The sequence below is a fragment of the Dromaius novaehollandiae genome, chromosome 1 (genome assembly GCF_036370855.1).
Source record: "Dromaius novaehollandiae isolate bDroNov1 chromosome 1, bDroNov1.hap1, whole genome shotgun sequence".
Taxonomy (NCBI): Eukaryota; Metazoa; Chordata; class Aves; order Casuariiformes; family Dromaiidae; genus Dromaius; species Dromaius novaehollandiae.
In genome coordinates, this window is record NC_088098.1 from 73,450,335 (window position 1) to 73,467,894 (window position 17,560).

Below are 17,560 nucleotides of genomic sequence, written 5' to 3' on the forward strand. Positions count from 1 at the left end.
AATCCTCCTCCTGTATTTTGCAGATTCGTATCATTAAATGGGTTCTGATCTGTGTACTTTAACTATGATGAATCTCACCAGAACTGACTTCCATTTGCTGTTCTAACTTTGTGACAGTTACCTCAGTGGAAGAATCTTACCAAATTTGAATGCTGAGGTGAAAAAAATACATTCTGTTAATTTTCTCTTTTTTTTTTCATTTGCAGTGTATCCATATCAATGAGGCATTCCCTTCACAGACAATTTGGGAGACTACGTCAAGGTATATGTATAGGGGTGGGTGTGTTTGTATAGAGAGAGACACAGACATACATACATACCAAGCATATTTGGGTAGGTCCTGAAGGTTCAAATTGTCAAAATATGAAGGAGCATACCACCTCCCGATTTTAATAGAAACACTGAAATGCTTTCAAGGATCAGAGGCCTAAAGGAAGAACTTCAGTGTGGCTTATCTGGGAATGGGCTTTGGCCAGGCTCTCGACTCTTGGATGGATTTTACCTAGTAGCACAGAAGACAAGAGAGGCATAGGGTAGGAATGAGTATCTCTAGCTTGAAGACATTCTTGCTGGTCCTAGAAAGCAGACGCCTAGAATGCAGCAACTATGTTGTCTAAAATAGGGAGCTCCAGCATAGCTGTAGATGCACCATACATCTGTCACAGAGGCCATTACTCTCTACAATAAGGAAAAGCTTTTTTTGGTTATACTAGCTCTTCCCCTTCCACCTTTGGTGGCTGCTGGCCCTCTGCACAGGGAAATCTGGTATCAGTGTGTGTATACCCCTGGCTGTTAAAAACATGGCTTTTTAAAATCCCAGTGGCTTTGGGGACAAGAGGTTTGTTTTCTTTTGCAACACAGGAGATAAGCTGTGCCTGGTACTGGGAATAGTGTTCACTGGTGTCTTTAGAAATACAAGAAGCCTTTTAGGCAGCTGGAAAGGATGTATTGCTCATGTCCTCAAGATTTAGTGAGACAGCAGTTTTGGTGATAAATTTTCCTCTGACTCTAATTGGTAGGAACTGTTGGGAGACTTTGCCTTCCTCTGTAGCAAGACTCTGGAGACAGCCTTCCTCTGTCCTCTTCTTGTTGCTCATTGTAGTTTATGGGTTTTGATCTTCTGTATGACACGGACAAGGATTCTTCAGCATGAAGTGGCCTAAGAGGTATAAGATAATATTCTGTAAAATCCTGAATGGATTGAATAGTGCCTGTCCATCACCTACATAAGGAAAAAAAAGGGACATCAAAATATACCGTCTGGTGGCAGGATCTAAACAATCAGCCAACCCACTTTTTATACAGTGTGTATTTAGATGAGGAACTCATTGCCATGGGATGCCATCAATACCAGCAGGAAGAGGGGGGAGAAAAACCGCTGTGAAGGGTTTTTAAACACAAAGATACAGATTCCTATAGCTACAGCTTCTGTGTGGGAGACTCTACTCCGGCATTATGACTATAGGTTTGCTCTCTGTTATACTCTTGCCTAGTCATTCTTTGCGAGCTATTGTCAGAGACAGATCATTGGGTCAGATGGATTGTTGAGTTGATTTGACACCATCATTCTTTGGCCCTTCTGTCTTAAGTTAAGAGGTCTGTGCAGAGGAGAGGCTCAGTGGCTTGTACAAAGCCTACGTGGCTTGTATAAGAGGTCTATGAAATGAGCGAACCACAATGCATGGAACACATCTTTTATTCAATAAGCAAGCAAGCACAGAAGTATAATGTGTAGTGCTTAATATTCATACAGTACTAAAAATATAAAAATAGAAATAAAATTTCACTGAAAGCATTTTCACTCACAAATATACAAGGAAAAGTGCTGTCAAGCCACATCATGCTACACCACTTGTCAGTTGCTGAACTGACAGTTTGTTTCCCAACATAACTAAAACACTAAATATATGCTAGTCCTTCCTCACGGCTTTTAGTGCGACAGAATAGCAGACTAGCAAAAATGGGCCTCCTGCAGCTGAGAACCTAAAAAACATAGATGTCATTAAGTAAAGGAACAATGATAAAATAATTCTGGAGAATTTTGTTGTGATAGTAGCCTGTTTCAGGCTGTTTGTGCAACTGTTATAGAAAATAAAGGTACAGAAATAAACTTGAATCTTGATAATAATCCAGACTGTTCATGGCTAATAATTCTTGAGACTGCATTCTGCATGAATATTTGTGCAATACTCCCATCTGGTGGCATATTTTTAAACTCTTTCCTTCAGTGCTGCTGTTTCCTCTGCTGACTTGCACTGGAACATACATCCATCTTCCACTTAGGTGTGATGGGATCCAAAAGTACAAACAGTGAACCATGCTGAGTGCCCTTAACTTTCAGGATTTTGGTAGAACTAGAGGATAGCCAGCACCTTGCCTTCTGTTACTGTATCCATTGGGTGAAGTTCATATCTACACAGGAAACTGATACGTGTCAGAGACGCTGATTTGTCAAGAGAGACATCTGCACTAGATGCCTTGCATTTAAGTTGCATTTTAAAGGCATGGACTAGCCTTGGGAGCTTGAGAGGCTCCTATTTGCTGACCCACCACAAAAACAGCTGCATACTGTTATCCATGAAAGCATGGGTGAGTTTTGGGCTGCAGTGACAATCACAGCTGTATTTCATAACAGGGCCTGACTTGCACAGTATGGCAATACACAGAACCCACTCGTAAGTCATACAGATAAAAGAGTGCAGAACTTAATGGGAACCCCGCTTTGACCAGTTACTCTTTTGGAATGGGATTTATTTGTACTTGATATACCAGCTATAAAAATAAATGTGACAATTAACCCCTGAGATCATTCTAGCATACAGTTTTGGCCTGTTACTTGTTTCCCTCTGAAATAATTTTTATTTGGTTTATGGACATTTATTTAGGTTTTAGTGAAAAGCTTCTATAAAACACATTAAATAATCAATGTGGGGCTGAAAAGGTGTACATTCTAGTTGCATATATGATACATACCTTATACGCATATAATACATTCCATAACAGCTGAGTATTCTAGTATTGTCTAGGAAGTTTTTCCATGTGGACAAAGGATTAAAATACTAAAAGATAAACAGCTGTGTAGGATCAAAGATAATTGCATTTGCTATGGTTTACTTAGATTGTTCTCCTTTCTTTAAATCTTGTTACACATAATAGCTACAGTAGTCTGTCCAGCAAGTAATAAATGAATGCATAAAGCACTTCTAGCTATATTTGGATATCATATGCATGCATTTTTTATAAATAAAAATCAAATGTGAGGTCACATTTTCCCATCTTCTGTTTATAAACTAAATCAAATTTCTCATTCATTGAAACAGTGAAGATGTCCTTCCATAGCCCAACTCGGCCTGAAACACAGAGAAGGAACGCAAGTTAGACAGTTGACATGACAGGACACCAAATTTCTACAGTCTAATTGTGCAGGGCACCAAATATCATCTGTGAGATGCTAGTAAGCCTTAACTTTTATTGAAATTTAATGAGACCTGAGGCTGGTTCAGTATCTTCCCCAATTCCCCCTGCTACAACCCTCATGAAGCCTTAAAATAGGTACCATACATCTTGCCATCTGCATGGGATGAGTATTATATAGGAAGAATTTAGAATTTTGTGAGATTGTGTTCTATAGTCTTAATCAGCAATAATAAATACAGATTTTGTTTTGGATATTAATTTAATTGGGGATTTCTGATTTCCATGCAAATTATGGTTGTTTAATAATGCCATCAACTAACAGGCATACATTTCAAGATTAATGTACCTTCAGCATACACTGGTTGGAGAACCATCCAAAAGGAATATCAAATACTGAGTATTAAACTGATCACTGAATTTTGATTATTGATACAAAATATTGATCACTATTTTCTATTATATTAAGTTTAAAGGTGAATATAAGTTCAACAGATGAATTTAAGTTTTTCAAAATGGAGAAAAACAATTTGTCAAGTATGAGTGAGTGCCTAGATTACATGTACAGAAAACATCCATGATGTACCCAGTTTGTGCCATATAAATTTTAATTTTGTGCACAAGGAATAGGAAGATTTTGGAGAATGCACTGTGGAGCACTGAACACATTTTCATGTATGTAATATTTTTATGTTCTACTGAACCCAACTAATATTATTACCTGACAGCACTACTGAAGTCACTAGTCAAAGGCTGCAGCCTTCTTCACCACTGTTTCACTACAGTTTAAATTTATTTAACCTAAACAAAGTCAGCCAGGGTTACTTGCTGATGAATCAGCCCCGTGGAGTAACCAGACTGAGAGGCCCAATTCTCTTCTCATTTATACTGAGTATAAATAAATACAAAATCCAGGCTTGCGCAACTGGAATAAATGAAAGGAGAATTGGGACCATGCTACTACAGAGTTTAATCATAACAAAAAGAACAAAACTACATGCAGGGAGCTTAATTGTGCATTTGATGCATATGAAGAATACCCATTTAATTTAATTACCATTGCTTTTGTGCAGCAAATCTATAACTGAGTTCAAGGACAAAACTGTCTGAAATCCCCACAAATTACACATTAACATGATGAATTAGTATGTGTGGCAAGGGTTGTTTTATGAAATCAGACCTCTCCTGGAACTCCTGAAGATATGATAGTGTTCCAGCATGTATTCAAGATCCAAAGATCAAAAGAACTTGACACTGACTGAAAAGGTGTGATTTAAGGTTTTTGCCAAATTCTTGCAATCATAAACATCTGATACTGATTTCAGTTTTGCTCTGGCAACTATTATAGTATAAAGTATAGCATGAAACATAAAAACCTGTATTTCCCTTTCAATAATAATAAAACATTTTCTTTCCTTGTTTGGAAAAGATAAGCATGTTTTTTTCTGAATTTCCCCAACAATACCTAAGGACAAATGACAAGTTTTACAAAGGACATAAGCAGTGGAGTATTTGTAACTTTTTTTTACCATACAGATTGATAACTTGTCATAAAGTCACCCACCTGGTTTATGATTTGAATCATGCAACTGTGTAAATTATGATGTGATATGAGTCAAATATAAGTAACATATCTAATCATTGTTCTGCTTTCATAGCAGCTCAGGATTATCTTCAGAGTAAATGTGCTAAAAGAAAAAAAAATGAAGAACTAAAATAAAGCAAAATAATAAAGTAGATGTAACTAATGACAAATTAAAATATTTGAAACAAATTACAACAAGCCATCATGTTATTGCCACAATTTTTTGTCGCATAAATGAACGGAAGAGGAAAAAAGCATCTGTTAATGAAGCTGCATTCTGAAGTAACAAAATATTGTAAAAGCCAGACAGTGAACAAAAGAAATTCAAAATAAGGATATTTTTAATAAAAAGCACACAGTGAACAAATGACAAAATGTTAAATTAACTGCTGTAGCTCCCTTCCTTCTCTATTACAAACTGGAGTCTTCTTTTTGGAAAGATTTCTAGAAGATAGTAAAAAGAGGCTCTTGATCCTTGACTGGGGGTCTGGTACAGAATAGTGCATTCAGCAAAAGTGGGCATCATGCTGTTTATCTGGATGGACGTGAACTGGCCAGTAGAGACAGTAGTTCCTCCTTCTGTCTGTGGAAGGTTGCACCAGCAGCTCTGCTCTTTTCTCTGGTTTCTCTGGTATGACAATCTCACCTTTCTTTTGCAACCACCTTTCTGGTTTTCACTGGACAAGAAGGCAGGATGGTGGCTGTGCATACCATGCAGCTGTGCTACTGCTCCACAGATCTTAGAATAGTAAAGTTTAGGAGCAAACTTTGGTTTTGGTGCAACTTCATGCAAGTGAACTGAGGAGAATGTAGCTCTATTGTTTGTAGAATCTTGCACCTAAGTAAGTGCAAAATCTAGTGCACTTCATCCAAACCGTCAGGATATCTTACCAGACTCACTATTTGATGATCTTGTCTTAACAGCAGGGAACTGAGTTGATAATCAGAGTTAGGTAACCCACAGTAAAATCCTACTGAGAATGAGATGGTCTGTTGTCTTCACACACATTATGTTACATGTTGAATATTACTTTGAAAAACTAGGGGGAAGGCTGGATGGGAGTTTAAAGCAAGATATCTAATAGCAGAAAAACGGAGCATGTTTGGCAGTGAAGACTTTACCAGAAATTATAGAGAATATATTTGCTCTTTCAGTGAAACTGCAAACTTGTCTTCACTGGAATATCACCTTAAGCCAGTGAACTCGAGGCAGTCATTTCAAGAACAGGTCATTTACCATGGCGTAAGTGAACTGGGGCAAGAAGAGGTGCCATATCACCGTTATGACAGAAAAGGGCCCATAGGAGTCTGGTTTCCAGCTCTTACTCTAGAGGGTACAGTCCTCCCTAGAATGTATTAAGAACATTTCCATACTAGGTTTGTGCAGTCACAAGTAACAACAAGGAGGTCTGAACAATGGCTCTTTGTAAAGACTGACCATCTGAAAAGTTTGTGCCAAGGTACAAACAGTACAAGTTACCCAGGTCAGTTACTCTGACGATAGTCTGGGCAGACTAATAGAAAACTGGCATAAGACTCTGCCAAAAAAGACATAAAGGTAGTAATGAATATACCAGTGAACCTGCTTTCATGGGAAAAAGATCTTCTCAAACAAATCTGATTAAATGTTGATAAGATTACAGTCTGATTGATTAAAGGTGAATACAAAGACACAACAGACTTTCATAAGGCACTTGATTTTTGTGGTTTTTTTAAAAATAGAATTACGTAATCTCAATAAAATGGATATTAAATGAATAAAAAACTGGCTAACTCAAGATTAGTAATCAAGAAGGACTGATGATATTTGACATTTTTATCAGGAATCTGAAAATAATTATAAAATTATAGCTGATAAAATTTGCAGATAACAAGAAGAATGGCTAAGAGGTAGCGTGGAAAGGGCTCCCACACAGAAACCTAAGAACAAAATATTCAGACCATGCTCCCATAATAAAGGATAATAAGCTGTACATCAGTTTTTCTGAAAAGGTTTTTGTGGTCATGATAAACACAAGCTTCATGTATAATGCTGAGGCAAAAACTGCCGACACGGAGGACAAACAAAGTAGGGGCAGGGGAGAGAAAATCCCAATTTTAAAGTCATTTTATGTCTGGATAAGGTATTTGTGAGGCTGACACAGGAATTCTCCATCTAGCTCTTAAGCCTTCATTTTTAAAAAGAGCTGTTAAGTGCTGTAAAGCAGCCTACAGAAAATAATTTGAGGGAGACTTACTGAGTTCACTCTGTTAGGCTTATCAGAAAGAAGACTGAGAAAGGATCAGTTTTCTTGCCATTTTCAAAGAATAGATGTTTCAGCCCATCCAAAGGCCCTTCAGTTTCCTAGAGAAAGGCCTCACAAGAATAAACCGCTCAAAGCTGAACCTTGACAAATTCAAGTTAGAAATATGGTACATATTTTAAACGACTGAAGTAGGCAATGAAAAGAAAAAGCTCATATGAAAAACTGCAGGTTCTTGTCATTTGATGACTTCAAATTAGTCTTACCTGCTATCCTAGAAAATCTGATATAATGAAACACACAGGCTCAGGCCAGGATGAACTGTGTGAAATTCTGTGGCTTTGACATGCCAAAGGTCCAAAAGAGCCAAGCCATCTTCTCAGCTTGAATAGTTGAAGTAAGCCAAAGACATCTCTTCTCTTACAAGGCAGGTTTGGGTGGTGCTGAATATGCACCATTGATCTTGAATATTTCCATTCTTTTCCAGTCACTTCTACTTAACTTTGTCTCAAAACAAACAAGCCACTAACAGCCTACTGCACCAACAGTTTCCTCCCATCATTTATACAGCAGTGTTTTGCCAACATCTTAACACATCCTGGAGGTTACTAATCTGTCAGCTGCCTCCTGCAACTTCCACAGTAAGAGTTTTACTCTTATCTGTTTTTTGGTACTCTTATGCGTTTTAAACATACCCCTGCCAACGGGAAGTGCTTCTGCGTTACAGCACTGATCAATGAGTTGATGGCAGTGTTCCACCATGGATTCCAACTGTGCTTTGTCGTAAGAAACTCCTAAGAACCTCACCAGTTGCTCAACCATTGTTGCTAGGTCCTGTAAGAGAACATTTAAAAATGAGTTTATTTTACAATATTTTAAATTAATTTATTTTTTAAACGAGGTTAATTTTAAAATGAGTTGCATTCTGCTGAAGATGAAAAATATAAATGCCTAATTTGCAGAAACATCAGTATCTGAAACTTCTACCACCTTTCAAATTTGCTGAAAATAAACCCACACCTTCCAACTTATTCGGGGAAGGCAGACAGATGGGTGGAGAGTACAATCACGTAAGCTTGCTTCTTCAGATATTAGAGAACGGGGAACTGCAAAGTAATTGTGATGCTTCCCATTTCAGACAACATCACACCTTAAGAGATCACTTTGGAATACCAGCATATTTGGGGGGGCAGACAGGAATTATTTTCATTTTGGTCTGGGTAAAATACATGACTACAAATGTTAGAACAGCTCCTCCTTCACTGTCAGCTTCTGGGAATATGTTCATGTAGATTGAAAGGAAAAGATAAGGTGAGGGGGTCTCCGAGAACGAGCAGTTATTAATTTATGTATCCAGAACTCTAAAGAGCGTCCCTCAGAAATATATGAATAAGACCCTTCTGGGATGGCAAGGAAAAAATGGCAATGTTTAATAGGAAGAAGAAAGGTACTGTGATGCTCCCAACTTTCAGCAGCATCCTTCAGTGGACAGTTAAGAATATTTTGTTATTCAGAATGATGACTTTGAAATCATTGCTACAAAACTTTTAAAATTATTCCTGATATTTTACACCCTCTTTTAGAATCCCACTCTATCAGAAATACAATAAAAATAAATTCAAATTATAATTTGCCCAGCTTTATTGAGTTCTATCCTGGCTTTGCCTTTCTGCAGGTTTAGATATAGGAGCTGTTTTTTCCAGGAGGTTTTTCCTACATTTGGATTAATTTTCCAACTGTTAATCATATCTGTGTTTTGAAATATTTTCATTAATTCTCAAAAGTATATCATTGCAATGGGAAATGGAAATCTACATAGTTTATGTAGTATTTTCAATAAATTTCTGATTCACAATAAATGGATTTATGAGCCAACATACTGTAAGGACCCAAGAATTATGTTAACCTTATGCCAAATTCTCATCCCTAATTGCTCTCAAGATTGGTTCACAGACACCCAAATAATCAGAATAAGTGCCAAATATGTAAGAGAAAACACTTACAAGAATTTCTTTTTTCTCATTGGTATAGCACACAGAATAAGAGATTTCTTTTAAATGAATGCCCAAGGCTGAGTGTAGCAAGCACTCAGCAACTACGCATCTCTCCCTTCTATGCCAGTAGTTAAGTGCCTCTGGAATGCAGGCAGATTCCTGAGTACATTACTGGGTTTTCAAAAGTGCTGGAAGTCCATGGAAGCTACTGGATGCCTGTGCTTTACAAATGAGATCAAACACTGGGGAGCGCAAATACGGACACAAGAACCAAATTTTTGACTTCCTATATATATATGTATGTATTAAATGCTATGATGCTGACGTAAGCAAAATATCTGATTGCTAAATCTAACCTACCTTGTGCATATCTTCATACTTGAGGAAAAGTACGTTGGCATCCATATGATGTTCCCAGAATTCTTGGACGTGTTCAAACCACGAACCATATCCTACTACAGATATAGAAGATACTGTGATTTACATGAGGAATATGAACACTTGTTATTAATCCCTCTTCAGAAAGGAACAAAGGAGAAAAATTAATTAATTGGAGTGGTTTACAGTCCGAGGTCAACTGTGTTTGGTTTTCCCCATTGTCATGCATAGCAAGGAACTTAGTTGAAAAACAGTAAAGTTTCTATCAATTTGGAATATTCAGAAGAACTAACTTACCCCTGAAGATATCCAACTGAAAAAGCACCATACTTCATGGTGGACATCTTTGGAGTTCAGTATTAATAATGCCTCACTATTAAACAGAAGTTGAGTCAACATAAAAATTACAAAGATATCCTTGCAGGAGGCAAATCATCAGTGACTCCAGCCTGTGTGAATTCCTGCAGTTAACATATCTTACTGCAGCTTCCTTCCACTAGAAACTAGATAGAGCATTAGTGGACAGCTGGATAGAACATCCTCTATGATGGGCAAAGAACTGCTAACAACCATTGTCCTTTCTTATTTAGACAAGTATTGAGGAAACAGATCTATAAATATGCTTTGCTGTTGTTTCCAGAAAACTAAAAATCTACTGGCAGAATATGCTATTTATTGTTATATCTTTTGCCCCCTCTAAAATCTGTTCTCTTGTATTGCTATTTCTGAACATGTCTATGCAGCTAGAAACATTCCTTTAAATATGCCAGAACATGGTCTCAGTTATACTGTTATCAATTATGTCAATTACAGTGCAGATACAGTACTATAAATACAGTAGTATCTGTAGTATAGGTATGGTAAATCTGGGCTACAACCAGATGTCCATGGTGAGTGTTGACTGCCCCTGCAACCATAGGGTGATGTGATGGGGCACTCACTCCCCATTTATCACAAGTTGTGAGCAGGCCCAAGGTGCAGGGGCACCAGTGATGAAAAGCTGATGCTTCCTACCTGCTGTGCACCACCAGCAACTTTGACCTCAGTTCCTCTCATCTGCTGTGTGGGGTTTGGCACTTAAAGATAAGCTGAGGTGCTGCCCAGGGAGGACCAGTGCCCCCAGCGCTGTGGAAGCAGTGGTTACTGGAAGTCCTAATCCTATCCTTATAAATTTTCCTCCTTTATTTTCTACTTGTCTGATAAAGTCCACATTTGCACTGATTTCAATCAATTTGTGTGGGTCTAGCACAGGTCAACACTATTTTTTATCATTTAAGGAATATCTTTTGCTGTCAATATTACCAGAAAGACAACCCAAAGAGAAATACATTCTGAATGTTCATTTGTTATCGATGATGAGTTTCCTCAAAGTATTTCAGATAGTCAAAGCGGGAGCTAAGCAAGTATGGTAGACAGGTTTTCACATTCTTCCTCAATATGTTTTGCCACCACATACTATCTTTTTAGCAAAGCAGCTAACAAAAATGATAAAGTGTTAATTTTTTTAATTTTGTATTTTGAAGCCACCTTTTTCCCTGGAAAAAGACTGTTTTATTTTGGTAAATGGCACATTCTCATTGAACAAAGAAGTCAGTTTTCAAAGGAAAAGTCATATATTGTAGATCATTTTTAAGTCAGCTAACTCATTTTCAATTTTTATCAAGGCATGTGAAAAACTCCATTTTTGTTTTTTCTGTTCCATATACTCCTAAAGAAAATCATGCAAGAAGCTTCACACTGGTCAAGCAAAAAAAAATGTTCCCAGCTGCTCTTAATGGTAGAGGGCAAGAATCCACAGAAGGTTGCATTAGCAGTTTACTTACATTTTATTGAGAAATTCTCTTAAGCTTTAGATGATAATACCAAATTAGCATATTCAAGACTAATCCCCCCCCATCCAACTGTATACTTTCAAACAACAGAGCCAACATGCACTGAATTTGTTTCAAGATGGCCAGGTTTGAGGAGGGATAAAGAGAGTGGGACTGTGTCATTTGGGCTCAGTGCTTCTCCCTCCAGCACTACTTTGATTTCTTAAGCAAGTTTTCTGCTCCTTGCATTGCTTCCATGAGATGCAAATGTTTAGCTAAATGATAAATTTATTGCATTATAAAACACTCCATTTGTACAATTATGGACATGCAGGACATGCTGTAATGTTTTATTGACTCTGGGAGGTTGTGATAAATCAGCTACCTGCTACAAGATGAAGATATCAATAACTCAAGGTGCACTTATATGAGAGTAAAGAACCTTCCTCCCAACTTAGAAGGCCTTCTAATGTGTCCTTCTTGTCCCTGCTCGTGGGCTTCAGACAAGCTTCCCATTCTCAGGGAATGAAACAGAAAAAGCTGAAGGTGGGCTGGAATGGAGGGAGAGCATTTACCCTTTCTGCACACACTTGCAGAAGAAAATAGCAAGAATTTATAAAGCCTATTAATTAACCACCACTGTCTGGCTTTTACCTTCCCCACCACCCCCTTCAGTATTACACAGTTCCTTTAGCATCAGTTTCTCCAAATTCCAGGTTGAAGGAAAGTTTGCTGCACAGGATCTAGAGGAGATCCTGGTCTCAGAGCAGAGGACAAGGCTTCTGGCAAATTCTTAGTGTCACATTAAGATATCATAGAGAAGATTTTTTTAGAGAAACAGAAGGCAGTAAAAATTTTGCTAATAAACTTTTTCTCTTGGTGGCTAGAAAGTATGGCAATCCACTGGCAAAAGGCTGGGTGAGCAGCTGATGAGTTGTTGTAATGCAGGTTGTTGTACTCTTGCTATAGTGGTGTATTTTCAGAAAGCAACAGCCTACAAGTTTGCCCAGCTGCCTACTCACAGGGGCTGACAGCAACTTGCTGATGCTGTCCAGGTCAGTCTTATGTGAGCTAGAGATTTTTGTGCATTAACTAGTATCTTGCTAGGGACAAATCTTGAGTTTAGGATGAAATAAAAACATTAAAGGACTTGCCACACAAAATGCCCTGAGGAATGGAATGACTCCGGGGAAGTGGCTAAGCACAATGAGCTCCCATGGAAATCAACAGGTTCTGAGAACACTCAGTACTTTCCACAGGGTACCTGGTATCTTGCAAACCGAACTTTAAAAGTAGACCAGAGTTTTTCTTGAGTGAAGTGGAATACCACTGAGCCCATGGGGTCAAACATTGTAAGGCAGTTATTTACAAGGTATGCCACAGCTTGCATGGACAAATCTAAATCCTTGAAGCCCTGCATTTGTAGCAATCTCCTTGCTGTAGGTAGAAAACAGAAATGCACTTTTGTCCAGTTCATTTCTGCACTTGAGGAGGAAATGCAATGCATGTGCAACATGTGTAACAGCCTGTGCAGAGAGAACAGCTCCTTACACTTGTCATTCATAAACCTTCTGCAGAACTCCTGAAACGTTCCTCTGTAGCTCATGGTCCTTAGGGAGCGATGAAACTGGTAATAAGACACCACCAGGTCTTTGGGGTTGCGAGCCATGTATATTACCTATGAAAGGGGGGAAAATCATCTTATTGAAAGAGTTTTTTCACCCGTTTCCCAAAGCATTTAAACACCTGCTGCTGGTACAGTTAATCAAACGTGAATTCATTTTTACCTTAGAATTGCCATTATGGAGGTCTGAAGGCAAAAACCGATATGGTAGGTGGCTTTTTATGAGGCGAGGAGATGTCAGTTCCTAAAATAAAACAAAAGGAGAAACATTTCTTATTGAGCATTAGGTGTTTGACACATCCTGAGTTCTCCTGAACCATTGCATTTAAAGTCCTTTACCGTGTCACATTCACAAATTCACTTCTTAAACTAATAGGGCTCTGAAACTAGGAATTGGTCAGGGAGTTGTCTGTTTTTTAAATATCAGAAGGATGGATAATGTGAATATGCAAAAATTGGTCTTTTTCAAAACTGCTTCCATTCGTAAGACCTTTCCAGGAAAACAATGTAATTGTCAAAAATTCTTAGCATCAGATTAACTTTGTTCCCAGTGATGCTCCCACTGAAATTTTCTGAAAAACCTCAGGTGCTCTGAATGTACAGAGATTCAGAAAACCCTATACTATATTTCTTCACTTTAAAATGTTAATCTTGCAATTTATTTTATCCTCACATTTAGGCCAAATAATCCAAAGGTTCATCTCAGTGAGTACGCAAACACTCTTCACGCAGAGTATTTTTCTATTGTAATCTTTGAGACAATAATCATCTTACGACTCAAATCATCTTCCAGTAGTTAAAACTGCATAAATTGATACTGGATCAAGTTGCTAGCATGTTGTATAGGTAACAATGTGTAATCTCAAACTAAGCCCACTCACTATGCCACAATTTATTTGCATTAAGGTAACACTGAGGGTCTCATTGCACTAGGCCTTACATAGATGAAAAAGAGAAGCAATCTTTGACCCCCAAATACTCTCAGCCCAAAGTAGGCTGATGCTACTGTTGGTGGTGACTAGAACCACTTTAGATCTATCCATGCTAGTCTTAGCTAGCTCAGTTCTGTAAGCATTGTACATGTTTTAGGGTGGAGCCCAGTATTTTGCCTAATAATTCCAAGATATGTTTGTATCAAAAGTAGCTATAGCAAAGACAAGATCACAGTTATATGCCATGTCACTAGTCTCTCTGTGAATAATGTGGAAGTCAAACTACAAAAGACTCTGTAGATCCACAGATCCTGGGTCTATAAGGATCTGAATCTGTAAATCCAGAGAGTAGTGGGTCTATAGATTTCTGTGTCTGAAGTTCCTCTTTGGCAAATTCAGGGAAGGGATCAAAGCAAATCTGTCTCATTTGGGCAGCTTCTACTTACATAAGCAAGGGAGGCTCAGGACTCTTTTGCTACGGAAATACATTGCCAAAACATTTAGGACATCAAGAAACATGTTTTAAAACATAATAGAGTACAATAAAGCTTAATAAAAGCAATTTTAAATTACCTAATAATACCCTGGATCATTCCAACAAACTGAGCAAGTCCAGTGATGAAAAGGACAAGGACATAGGATGAGATGAAGTGATAAATACGGAGCCTAGGAAAAAGATACCCAAACGCTGAAAGACTTCTTTGAAATAAATTGTACCTTGATGATGTCCAGACCAGGCTGAGGGTACTCTAGGACTGGAAGTTGTTCATCTATATTCATTAGTCCAATCTCATCTGGATCAGCTCCCTGACTCACTAGATATACCACTTCCTGTAGCAAGCCTGTGCCTGCATAAACCAAACAATAAAAGAGAACAGATTGTATTACAGTCCTTATCTAAACAGAAGCATATGAGGGGAGACCCAGACATAGAAATAATGACAACTTTCATGCTTGAGAGTCTCCTGTGAGCTAAGTCTGTAACTACTGTGCTTACTGTAGTATGTTGGTTCCTTTTGTTTTATTTTAAACACGTTAAGATCTCCTTTCACCAAAATATCCAAGCCTTTTCTGTGGTAACACTTCAATTATAAACATGTTTCTGTTTCCCAAGCCTTTCATCTATGAATTAGAAAGCATTTTGCATACACTGAATCTCTCACTGTGAATGCTAGTTAGGTAAATGTTGCTATTTCCATTTTAGAAATAAAAAAAGCAAATCAGAGATCATCCAAGTTCACATAATACATTACTGGCAGTACAGGGAAACTGACACCATCTCCTATATTCTCAGTTGTAGGCAGTTCTACTGCTATGTAATATTCTGAGAATCTATTTATACTTCCATTTTATGGATTGGATAAACCGCTGAATATATCAATGCATAGTGAGTCAGTCATAAGCTTAAGAGGCCCCAATTATATATCTCTGTCCAGTTTGAAGAAATTTACAAAACAACCAATAGATATTTTAGCCTTAATGACTCTGCTTTGGAAAATTAATAGGTATTGCAAAAGGAAGTCTGAACAGGGGAATTATTTCAACTGACCTTACCTTCAGGCAGGTAGGAGGGGAGGGTAGCAAACCCTCAAAACAGGCAAACAAAGGTTCAGAGGCTTATGAAGAGGAGGGCACTGGCTTTCGGTGAGGTGGGGGGACAGAATGAGGGAAGGTCAAAATGAGCTAACAGGGAAAGGACCCCATGGTTGAAATGACAAATCATGTGGGGACGGGAAATCCTGGATACCATGACAGACTGACCAAATGTTTAAGAATCGTGAGTGGTAAGGAAAATGACATAGGGATTTCTCTCTCTCTCGTGTTACCTACAGTAACAAGCAATTGTTTCAGAATTCTTTATAAAGGCCATGCCTATCTGCTTCAACAACTATGTTCTTGGAAAGATTAGCTGCAAATTCAGCAATCACACCTTTTGGTCCTGTTGCAACTTGAAAATCAGTCTTCAGTTAATTCACATTAAGTAGTACGACTGTACACACTAACTTAGACACATCTTGTACATATTCTTGCATGGTCCAGCATAAAGCTGGTGTATCATTATTTAGAACTTCTTTAATCTGAGCTAAGAAGAGAAAAAAAGCTGTTGTACTTTAGAGGCTGGTTAGAGGGAGTAAAAGAATGCACATCTCTGAGAACTGCTTTAGAGAATAACATTCCTGTTTCCTTACCGATGGATGGGTGGGTAAATGAAAATGGCTTGGAAAAAAAACTTCTACATTATCATCACCCACAGAGACAGCTGTCACAAGCTTAATACAAACCAGCCCTTAAGGCTGTTCACTCTGCATTTTAAAGTCCAAGCATATATTTTATACATTAAAATTAACATACACAGAGTACCAGTCAGGATCAGTCCTTGTGACTCTATGAGCACAACCCTTGTTCTTATTAAAAATTTATTCTGACAGGAGACATTGTGGTTCTCTGTAGTTTATTTCTGTATTTCCAATTCTGCTTGCAAAGAAAAATGCTATTACAGCAAACTTATTCCATGAAAGGAAAAGGAATAACTGTGTGGGGATAAACATCAACACACAGTCTTTTCTGGCTCAGCTACTCTCCAGGCAAAAAGAAACCATCTTCATTGTGCCTCTACAAATACAGGAGGGATGCTGGGTTGAGGCAGCACTGGGCTGAAACGTCACCAGTGCAGCATGTCCACAAAGTCACCAGGTAACTAAGGAGCAAGAGCGAGGCAGTGCAGCCTCCATGGCCTTACTGAATTCAGACCCTAGGCCATGCACTTGACTTTGCATGTGGACTAGCAGATCCATGCAGCACTGCAGAGATAGAAGATGACACAGGAGATGGCCTGTGATCCATGTAGTCTGTAGGAGGCACGGGGAAGCAGGGTTCTGATTCAGAAGGAAGTGGGCCTTTAGAAGCCCAAAGGACTTAATGCTTCCATCAGCAGAATGTAAATCTTGATCAAGTGCAGCTTCTTTAGAAGAGTGCTTTAAACCTTTGAACCTCAGTGCTAATTATTAGCATGCACATATGCATACACACACACACAAATTACACATACTTCAGCATTCCAGCTTATTCCAATTCATACAGCAAACAGTATTTCTATGGAATGTGTTTTATAAAGGGAAAGACTGCAAATTGACAGTTTAGACTCCTGGTTTCCAGCCAGCCAGAACATTAGAGTTTCTCCTCCCTACACATGTATGAGGACCACTGATCCTGAATTTTCCCACTCATCAACTTTTCAGTTTTGTCACCCAATTGACAGTTTTGTCAATTTTCTTCTACATTAGCACTCAGCTACTCTACTCAGGATTTTCAGGGTCTTAACACAAGTGAAAATTACATGTTTAACTTTTGAGGGAACTCTGTTTTTTTCACTTGTCATCCTTAATCAATTACAATTTATCCCCCACACACCCTAGAAGCCTCATTTTAAAACAGTCATCAATCTGATTTTCTCTGTTTTAAAGCTCCCCAGCCCCCCAGGTTATTTGGTTAAAAAGAAAAAACAGATAAAGCCTTTATATATAATGAAATATATATAACCTCCTTACATCTCTATCAGTACTAAAAAGAACTCAGATC

At 38.2% G+C, this 17,560-nt stretch overlaps 1 protein-coding gene across 3 annotated transcripts in view; it reads right to left on the reverse strand.

The window, feature by feature from the left end:
* Positions 1 to 1,680: 1,680 nt before the first annotated feature.
* The window catches only part of SULT4A1 (sulfotransferase family 4A member 1), a 30,041-nt gene continuing 14,161 nt past the window's right edge, over positions 1,681 to 17,560 (reverse strand). The window contains exons 2-8 of one of the 3 annotated variants that reach the window (XR_010390481.1): positions 14,699 to 14,829; positions 13,213 to 13,293; positions 12,977 to 13,103; positions 9,597 to 9,691; positions 7,938 to 8,076; positions 4,979 to 5,102; positions 1,681 to 3,350 (exon numbers count right to left, since the gene is read on the reverse strand). Coding sequence is in view for 2 of the 3 variants with exons in the window: in XM_064516758.1 (XP_064372828.1) it covers positions 3,238 to 3,350; positions 7,938 to 8,076; positions 9,597 to 9,691; positions 12,977 to 13,103; positions 13,213 to 13,293; positions 14,699 to 14,829 (686 nt within the window). In the remaining variant the exon portion in view is untranslated. Of the gene's footprint in view, positions 3,351 to 4,978; positions 5,103 to 7,937; positions 8,077 to 9,596; positions 9,692 to 12,976; positions 13,104 to 13,211; positions 13,294 to 14,698; positions 14,830 to 17,560 lie in introns of all 3 variants that reach the window. The other 2 variants (XM_064516763.1, XM_064516758.1) reach the window with 2 other exon arrangements.